We start from the raw sequence: 10,443 nt of genomic DNA on the forward strand, positions 1-10,443 counted from the left end.
ATAATCCTAATTGATCACTGAGGATATAAAAGAGGATTTACAGTGAGTGTTGTCACCAGTTAGAAGGTTTCAAACTGATTAAAGGTTTTGTCGCTCAGTGTCGTCATACTTGGATCCCGCTGCAGGCCAGTTGTAGGACTGTCCTCTGTGTCTTCACAGTTATCAGTCGAGTGGACGAGGACGCCAGTGTTATTTTAGCTCATTGATCGTGCGTAATAAATAGCCGGAGGGCAGAGTGCTGCTGGTAAAAGCTGAGAGGAGGAATCCCCCGGGAAGAGCCAAAGCAGGCACCGGGTCACCGTCTGAGGCCGGCAGCACGGAGGAAAAGATGCTGAATAAATGTCAATAGATGAAAGCTACTGAAATAGATTCACTTATCAGACGCCTTGATTCTCGCTGTCATGCAGCAGATATTTTTAGGTTGTGGTAAAGATTTTCTTAAGTGTCCATTAATGGACTTGGAACCGATTGATCTCTGAAATCCTCCAGCTGCAGAGGATCAACAGCCAGGAAGAGAAGTCGTAACTGAAGCGTAACTGCTTCATGTGCAGATCTGAAGCACAAACATCTCATTCAGAGCTGATGTAGACTCTCAAGTAGTGACTCTTAATGTCACTATCAGGCAGTCAGTTTGGAAATGATATAAAATCAGCAAAATACGAGGAAGTTACTCAAAAGTACAAATTTGAATACATTTTTACTTGGACGCCGGTTGAGTTTGGTCAAGTTCTGCATTGTTGATGTGAAACAAGATGATGACAGAAGAGCTAAAGTTCTGTTGGTAGGAGCTGCTTCCCAATAATTTAAGATTCAGATATTTTTATTTATTTATTTATTTATTTAGCCTTCATTGGACGCAGACAGAAAACAGGGTGAGAGAGAGAGAGAGACAGTGAGACCAGTGAAGATAACGACCATGCAGCGAGTGCTGTAAGAGACGTTCTGCCTCTGAGTTCATTCTTTCCCTTTTAAACACATTGATTGTTTGATCAGAAGTCAAGAAGTCAAGAAGTTCTAGCAGACGGCTGCTAAATGAAGTGAGAAGTGAGACCTTGTTTGGAACAGTTAGAAAATGTATCCAGCAGATGAAAAGTTGTTAGTCTTTAATATCTGTGGTGTGATTATCGGCCTCCAGCTGCAGTCATGACAGCAGGAGGTTGGCTGTGTGAGTGAGACCAGGTCAACAGATTGATTGTTTGTTGCGTTTGAGACACGAACCAATTAAACATTTTTTTCCACTGTGCACAAATCTGTTAAATGCGTTACACAAGTTCAACTGATAGTTAAAAGCTGCCTGTCGTACTGAAAGCTGTGAGTGTCTGGATGTTTTTCTGTCCTCGTTTTGAAGTTTAATCGCTCCAGCACCTCAGCTTAGCTTAGCTCAGCTTGATAACAGGTGAGCTGTTTTTTTTTTAGAATTTCCAAAACCCAAAGTTGAATAAAGATGATGTGTGTGTGCAGGTGAGCACGTGGTCGGTGGAGGAGCTGCGTCTGCGTCTGGCCTCTCTGGACCCTCAGATGGAGCAGGAGATCGAGGAGATCCGGCAGCGTTACCAGGCCAAGAGGAAGCCCATCCTGGACGCCATCGAGGCCAAAAAACGACGGCAGCAGAACTTCTGAGAGGAACCTGCCGCGCTCGTCGCAGCAGCCGGAGGTTCCGTCTCTCGTGTTCTCTGCAGCAGCTTCGTGAAGACGACTAAACGTATCTCACAGCTGCTGACGGACACCAGACGACACCGCTGGGTGTGATTGAAAAAAAACTAACGATCTTCACTGATGTCAAACTGCTGAAGAAGAACAAAGAGCTCATCTTTGTCCAGGATCTTATTATTGTGTCTGTTTGATTTAACATCACGTTTCCTTTATTCTGCCTTGTGGAGACAATCTGGAGTCTTCAAGAACTGTTTTGGATTTCTGGCTTTTAACGGTTTCAGAAAGTGAGAAAGTTTGATTTCACACCATCAGCAGCTGATTGGACGTTTGACTTTCTTACTGTTTATTTCTCAGATGTCTTTAAGTTTAGTTTTGTGTGGTACAACGTCATTTTAACTGCTGTCCGTTTGACTAAGGTACTCGTCTTAAACTCCTCAAGTGTTTCCTGTCACTGTTGGTGGATGATGACGCTGCTGGACTTCTCAGTGCTGTCGCTCTGGACGAGTTTGCAGTCTAGAGAAGGATCATTACCTGATCCAGGTGACGTCTGAACATGCAGATTATTAGTTTGTTTGGACTCACCTGCATTTGAATGTTTCTCTCAAACTGGATTTTTAATTTTCTGATAGCAAACGTTTTTACTTGCCTTTGTTTAATTTGGTGTCCAGCGTTTATTTGTTATTTGTCAAAAAAGACTCGGGTCGACAAATTGATTAATTGAACAAAGCTTTTAATTCCTGGATTTATTAGTTTGATCTGGCACCGAGGAGCGAAATGAGATTTCCCCCCCAAAAAAACGTGCCAAGAAGCCGCAGACTGAATCTGGCGTCGACCGCAGTCTGATTTAACTTCTAACATTCCTCGGAGCGACTCAGCCGCTCGTTCTTCATACGTCACAAGGAGGATTTATATTTTTCTACACAGGTTTAGAGGCCAGTTACATGTTTTTTGATCACAGGGACGTCATCAAAATGAAAACCAGCTTCTCAGGTCATAAAACTCCTCAGGGTGTAAAATAATGATGAGAAATGACTGTAGATAGTTTCACGTCTGTGTATATATGAGCACCACTGAGCTGTATTTGTATATTGTGATTAATTGGATCAGCTGACGGGTTTCATCCACAAAACGTGACACTTCTTCTTTAAGTTATTACCCTGAATATTAAACTGTTATCAATAAGAATCAGTCTGGATGTTTTTGGGGAGAAGCCCGTCAGCTGAGTTCAGACCTGATAACAAAATACTGTATTCAAACCTCCAGACTCGTTGTCGATGTGCAGGACTCTCTGTGATACGTGAGCACAATTCATTCTCATGTCTCTGTTCTGTGTTACAAGCATAGCAAAAGGTTGTTTCTGTTTCTGTTTCTGCCTTATTTTGTCAGTTTTGGATGTTTTTTGTTTTATTTCTGCACAGTGATCGAATACAGAACCATGAAAAAAAAGGGAAAATACTGAAAATAATGGAACTTGATTGTTTAAAATGTGGTGCTGAGCTGTTTGGGACGCGTCAGGAATTAAAGTCGTAATCACTGGAGACGATCTGAACGGAAGTTGCACTGTTCAGATGTTCTGGAATCAGTTCTTACAGGAATCACTGTTTTTGTTTTCTGTCTTCTTTTGAAAAAAAACTTGTTAATGCTTTTAATTACTGTCTGAACCTTTAACACAACATTGTTTTCTGTAAACTGGAGATTTGTTTGTTTTGGTCAGAACCACTGATTTGTGCAAAAAAAAAAGAAATATAACCTATAATATAGAAATATCTGGATTATATGTAATTGTGCTGTAAAGGAACAGTTCTTCCAAAAACTGAATGTAAACTCTCTCATCATCTCCTCCTTCATGATGATATAAAGTCAGGTGAAGCGTCGCAGTCCACAGAACAGTTCTGGAGCTTCACAGTGAAACAGAGTTGCAGCAGCTGGAGACTTAATTTAAAACGGGGAAAAAAAAAACACAAGACAGTTTAAACAGCTCAGCCGCTGTGATCCTGGTCTCCAGAGATCCAAACTGATTTGGAAAGACGCTATTTTCATCCTTTTTTAAGCCGAACTCTTCACTGTCGACCTTCTTTATCAGAAGGGCCAGATTTTGAAACGTGAAGTACCAGGAGGCGGACTTCTGTCTGACCTGTTAAACTCGGGGTTAAAATGATTTTTTTTTTATTAGTTTTCATGTTGGAGGTTAAAACAAGCATACAAACAGAAGTTCAGGGGAAAAAAGCACCTTTTTGATTTTTTGTTGTCAGTTTGATTCTTGTGAATCTAAACTAATAAATGTGTTAATCAGCTAAATAATAAAATGTTTAGCGGACACATTCTGCTCACAGGCCGCCAGCTTGAAAAGGTCTTCTGCAGCTGCACGAGGTCGAGGTCGAGCGCTGAGGGTGGAAATGATGTTTTGAGGATTTGGGAACCTGTGAAACTCCAAAAACTTGGACTTTCCATCAGCACTGAGGAGATCATGACTGTGTTTACATTTTTATTTTTTTTTAACTGTTCCTTTAACCTGCTCTCTGTTGGAAACGTTCTCTCTAGAGAAGATGTTTCAGTAGAACAATCACTTCACCAGACTCTCATTTATTTGATTAATTAATCGGTTACGTTGGCGTCTAAATTTTACTGAAGGACACAAAGTGAACAGAGTCGTGTTTTCTCAAGTGTTGGCAGCTCCGGCTGCTCGGATGTTTAATTCACTTTCTCTCGTGGATCATCGTCAGTCTCTCATAACTTTTTAATATTTTGGTTGTTCATGTGTTAAACCTGTTTGGTCTCAGCTCAGTATTCAAGTACAAACTGTAAAAAAAAATAAAAAAAATTGGTTCCATATGAAACTGTGACGCCTGAAAAAGTGAGAAACACAAGTACAAAAAGTAAAGTGGAGGCAATAAGATGAAACACAGTGTGAGTTGTGTGCTCGGCCCGTTCTCTCTCTGTGTGGATCTGCTGTTGACGTCTCGGAGCGCTCTCCATGTTTTTGCACACTTCCTGTTTGATGCCTGATTTGTTGTTCAGTTTCTGAAGTAAAGCTGTTTATGCCTTAAAGTATGCAGTGCAAAGTTGTGCATATGTTTGAGATCACTGATATTTGGATTGTGTATTTTATTTGTTTTGGTTTTTGCTCGTCTAATAAAGAAATTAATAAAAGTCAGGAAAGTTAAAGCTCTTGTTTCTTTGTCTTGTGTGTCCTCTTCTCTTCGTGTTCCTACATTTGACACTTGAAGTCTGTTTTCACATTTATATATCAATATGTTACATTTTCTGTGAGCTCACTGAAAATCAGATTTTAAGAGGCTGTTTTGTGACATCACAAACAGTTTGGAAGCCAAACCTGCTCCGATATTCAGCCGAGACGAGCGTGATGTGGACATTTTTAAAACGTTGCGACCTGAAAACATTTAAATAATCACATATTCAATGTTTTATTTAAGGAGGAAGATCTAATGGATGTAATTTGAAGGGCTTTAATGAGATAATAGGATATTTATTTGTGTCTAAACCACATCAGAAACTCGTTACTGTTCAGACTAAAATGTTTTATACACGTCCTAAAACTTATCTGGAGGGGATTTTATAAACCAATTAGTGGAGGAAGTAGTCAGATTACTGAAGAAAGAGTAGAAATACCACACTGTTAAAACATATTAAGTAAAGTTCCTGAATTGAAGTGTGATTAACTTGTAGCTTGTAAAGTCGATGTTTTCACATTTCTTCCTCCTTATTTTCCTCCTCTTCATCGATCTCGACTGAAGGACGCAGCGACTGAACTCAGCGTCGTCTCATCAGATCGCTCAGAAACTTTTAAAGCTCGTTTCCATTTTGTTTTTTCTCACCACGACGACCAGAGATCTGCCGGCCAAAATAGCAGCAATCAATAATTTATTAGCTGCTCACGAATCTGATCTCAGGTCTGTAGTTTCAACCCTAAATAAAGAGGTGAGGGTGTGTGAGTGCGTGTGTGTGTGTGTGTGTGTGTGGGGGGGGGGGGGTCACAGATAAATTAAGTGTTTCAGAGAGTTTGTAGTTTTTTAAAGCTTCTTTGTATCTGGGACCAAACAAACATGTTGATTTTTCTCAAATAAAGACATTAAGATAATTGTGATGTCGACATAATTAGACTTAAATCAATAGAGTCAGGCATCATGAAGGCGACTCTGCCGTCGGCTCTTGACTCCCACAGGAACATTTTAACTAAATACTAAAGAGAGAAACACAAAGAATAATAAAGACGATGTGTTTTTGGACCTTTATACTGTCGCTGGTATAAAATCCTAAATGTTGCTCCTCAGTGAGACATCAGATCTTCATAAAGGTATTTACAGGCCACTAACTGCATATTGAGTTGCCATCATCTATCATCATGGTATTCACAGGCTGCGGATCAATACCAGTGCAGATATCATTGACACACCTGGTACTGAAGACTTCCTGTTCTCAGTTTGAACTGAAGTCCACTGAGACGTTCAGCCAGAACCGACACGTTCAGGTCCGAAGCAAGAACTCGACCTCTGCAGACGCACGAGCTTCTCTTCTGTTGATGCTGACGACGTGTTTGCTTCCCTCACCGGTCCATTTCATTTCCAACAGAACTCTGTGACCCGAGTCATTCTGTCATTAACCCGTAAATAAACGACTAACAACCATATTCAGTTTGTTAGAGAAAGGTTCCACAGTGAAGACTGATTGAACACATTTTTTAGTTGATTTAAACAAAATGATTTGCTTTTAAAAATGCAGAAGTTATTCTGAGTGTCATAAAACTGATATGAAGCTGCGTCTCAAGTCTTTAGTCACACAGAATAACTCACTTTATCATTTTTCAAGAGCACATAATGTAAATAAAGTTTCCAGTCATCGTTTGTGACCGACCATTAGAAGAGGAGGTGAAGAACACTGACCGTCAGCACCGGTGATCTGAATGATCTCATACAAATAATTCAAAAATATCAAAACTGATTATTCACATGAAAACACACACAATGCTTCTGAATGCACTCGTTAGTTGAATTTACCGGCTCGTATGATAGAAAATCAGATTCAAGCTCTGGAGAACATGGACGTGTATTTTCTCTGTGAATCACTGACGGAACCAAACTGTTCATGAACGACCAATAAGAACGTTTCTGCAAAACCAAAGAAAAGTTCAAACTGAATGTGTCTTTTTGTTCGTTTCTGTTGAATCTTTCTTGGTCTCTTCTGTCTCAGCGCTGCGTTTATGCTCTGTTGGGTTTAGGCAGTGAAACCACTCGGTTAGGGTCAGAAAAACATCATGGTTTTAGTTTAAAACAGCTGTTTTGCTCGTCACGATCACAGGTGGAGATCTCCACAGCTGTCTTTACAATCTTCTGGTGTTTGAGGCCACAGAAACATCTGGAACATCTCCAGCTGACCTCCAGCTGTGAGACTCCAGCTGCTTGTATCATCTCTGTTTCTCTTTTGCATCATTCTTATAGTTTATTTCTGTCAGCATGCATCAATACTTTAGTTGTATGGAAACAAATATATATTTTCTTTGTCTCTTGATAATAAAGAATCCAGCAGTGAGTCTGTTACAGCCTCAGATGAAGGTTTGCTTCTGAGCGCTCGGTTTCTTTTCTCCTGTTCGCCTTCTCTTCTGACAGATCGCAGCTTTCAGCTCTGACTCGTCCTGACGGAGCTTCAAACTGCGTTAGCGTCATCGCTCCTCCTCTTTAATGCTCTCTGATATGAAGGGAACCTGCAGGAAGACTCACCAACGTCCATTATGTGAAACACAAGCTGAGCTGCACGGACGTCTTAATGTCATTCGTCTTGTTGAGACGCTCCAACCTGTTTTTTCCTCCTTCTCCTCTTTCAGAACAAAAAGCTCCCAGATTCTGCTCGTTTTCAGCTTCATACTGCAAAAAAATCTTCAGAGAACACATTATTGTTCTCATCCTGTCCTGCTGCAGCTCCATATTCTAGTTTTATCACCGCTGGACTGAAGTAACTGGATATATACTTCATATATTCAGCTCCACCTCCAGCAGCTCCCACAGTGAAACGTTACCTATGGATCGATAACAATAATGTCAAATATAATATTTACGACACTGAGACGGTTCAGAGGAGCCTCTCCCTGCAGAACGAGGACTTTTCCTTTTGATACTGTCAGAACATTTTACTGATAACACTTTTGCACTTAAAGGGATATTCCGGTGTAAGTTTAATCCATGGTCTAAATCACCGTGAAAACTGTGTTAGACTCCCTCTCGAGAGATCAAGTTAGCAGACCGCTAATTTACGGAGTTTTATCAACCTCAGAAACGACCGCACGACAACAATACACTGCAGTAAATGGATCCAAATATAAACCGCCACCAAAAAGCCACAAATAATGCTCAGAACAGCACCAAACTTCAGTACAAATAAGGTCTCAGCACATAGTCCGGGGCATCTAACCTCCGCTAGCTTAGCTGGATTTCTATTGGGAAGCTAAAAACAGATTTCAACTCTCCTCCATCAGCTTCCGGGTCGGGGAAGTCCCGACGCGACGATTACCGAGTGCGGTTAGAAATGCTCAATTCCGTTCTTTTCCCTGTCCGCTCTCGATAATAACTGTTATAAACTGGCAGGTAAGACACATATGAACTTTGATTGCTTTTCCATGGAGTCATAATCATACATTTTCATCCATGAGCCGCGGAACTCTACTGCACTCGGTAATCGACTCGTCGGGACTTCCCGTCAACAGGAAGCTGCTGCAGAAGAGTGGTAAATTTAGTCAGCTTTTCAGTAGAAATCCAGCTAAGCTAGCGGAGGTTAGATGCCCCGGACTATGTGCTGAGACCCTATTTGTACTGTTGCTGAAGTTTGGTGCTGTTCTGAGCATTATTTGTGGCTTTTTGGTGGCGGTTTATATTTGGATCCATTTACTGCAGTGTATTGTTGTCGTGCGGTCGTTTCTGAGGTTGATAAAACTCCGTAAATTAGCGGTCTGCTAACTTGATCTCTCGAGAGGGAGTCTAACACAGTTTCACGGTGTGTTAGACCATGGATTAAATTTACACCGGAATATCCCTTTAACTCAACATTTCAGAGGGAAATATTACACTTTTCCCTTCACTTTAGAGGGAGCGGGTATAGTGTCGTCCAGTAAACAAAGGGTCGCTAGTTTGATTCCTTGGCTCCCCTGGCTACACAGCCTTGAGCAAGATACTGAACGCCGAATTCATCCGGTCTGCACATCGCACAGCAGCCTCTGCCACCAGTGTTGTGAGGCGCTTTAAGAGGTCAGTGGACTGGAGAAAGCGTTATAGAAATGCAAGTCCTTCCTGTCTTTGCTGTTCATTGAAGTGTTTGGGAAGAAAAGACAAAATCAGCAAGAAAAACTGATGGAAATGCTGAAATAAACAAGTTCTTTCAGACCGGAGGACCAGAACTGAAAGAGAGGGAGTCTAACACAGTTTCACTGTGTGTTAGACCATGGATTAAACTTACACCGGAATATCCCTTTAAATAAATGCAGGACTTTTGTTTTTGCAGTGTTGTATTGGTACTTTTTACTCAAATAAAGGGTGTTTATTTTTCAAACACCAAAATGGTGAAATCATAAGTAGAACGGCATCACAGATACCTACATTTCTGCACCTCGTCAGTCTTCTACAAATCTTTTCTTTATTCTATCTTTTATTTTTGTTCTTATATTTGACCAACAGGTTCAAAATCTCACTGAAATCAACCCGAACAGACAGAAAACAAGAAGAATGAGGGAAGAAAATGAAGGACACCAGCTGAGACGTGTGGTGGTGTTTGACGCTCACAGCTGCAGTCAGATCAGCAGCTCATCAAACATCTGTGGAGTCTCCATGATGTTAAATGACAGTTTGACAGTTTGTGATGTGTTTGTGACGACATTCACACTGAGGGCGTCTCGCAAATGAACTCTGAGCTTCTGTCAGACTCACAGTTTCTGTAAAACACTGAACAACGTGTTCGTTGTCAGTCTTCGTGGACATATTAGAACATAAGATGCTGTTCGTTCTTCTGTTTTGATTCCTGCGATGCTGTAGGAGGTAATATTAGATTCTGTGATAGTGTTTCTATTTTTAACCTGCGAACACCTCGGCTCTGATCCGCCCACCGCTTTGATCCAAACTGAAGTATCAGAAAAAAACTAATGGATGAGTTTTGCCTTGAAATGATGTTCAGACTCTCACGGTCCTTGTCAGGATGAAGACTGACCGTCTGCGTCTCTCTTCTTCATCATCGGGTCAAAACTTTAATGTTGTCAAATCTTTAGATTATTAGAAAACTGATGACATTCAGCCTCAGGTTGATATTGGAAGCATGTTAGCATGCTAATGTTAGCATATAGCTGAAACCACCACTGAGCTTCAGCCTTGCAGAGCTGCTGAGATGTCTGTGACGTCATGTAGCCTGTTACTGACATTTACAGTTAATATGTATTCATGCGTTCATAGTTTTTCCACAACACCAGGACTTCCTATTTGTCAGCAAATCTGTCACACCAGTTGAAGAGCATCGTTTCAACTGATGAACGATGTTTTTGTGGTGTCATATTTGAGCATCTCGGGGGGAAAAAGTCCAGAAAAATAAGAGCATGATAGAAGTTATCCTTTCAAACGCGTGTTTAACGTTGTGAAAAGATTTCCTTCAACCCAGAACATGTTTCCCTGAACCTAACCAAGTATTTCTGTCGACTAATCTGAAACAAACTACGACAAAGAACAAGAGGAACTTAATGAAAATAATAAATGACTAATTTAAATCCTCGTCTCTTGAGCGAGAATCGCAGCTCGCTCCAGA

General features: G+C 40.9%; 1 protein-coding gene across 1 annotated transcript in view; it reads left to right on the top strand.

Moving 5' to 3' along the window:
* Positions 1 to 4,818, top strand: part of LOC115583234 (serine/threonine-protein kinase 3/4-like) — a 28,562-nt gene extending 23,744 nt beyond the window's left edge. Inside the window, exon 11 of the mRNA XM_030419867.1 lies at positions 1,462 to 4,818. Within this exon, the coding sequence (XP_030275727.1) occupies positions 1,462 to 1,620 (159 nt within the window). The 3' untranslated portion in view covers positions 1,621 to 4,818. The remainder of the gene's footprint in view (positions 1 to 1,461) is intronic.
* Positions 4,819 to 10,443: the final 5,625 nt, after the last annotated feature.

The sequence above is a fragment of the Sparus aurata genome, chromosome 6 (assembly GCF_900880675.1).
Source record: "Sparus aurata chromosome 6, fSpaAur1.1, whole genome shotgun sequence".
Lineage (NCBI taxonomy): Eukaryota > Metazoa > Chordata > Actinopteri > Spariformes > Sparidae > Sparus > Sparus aurata.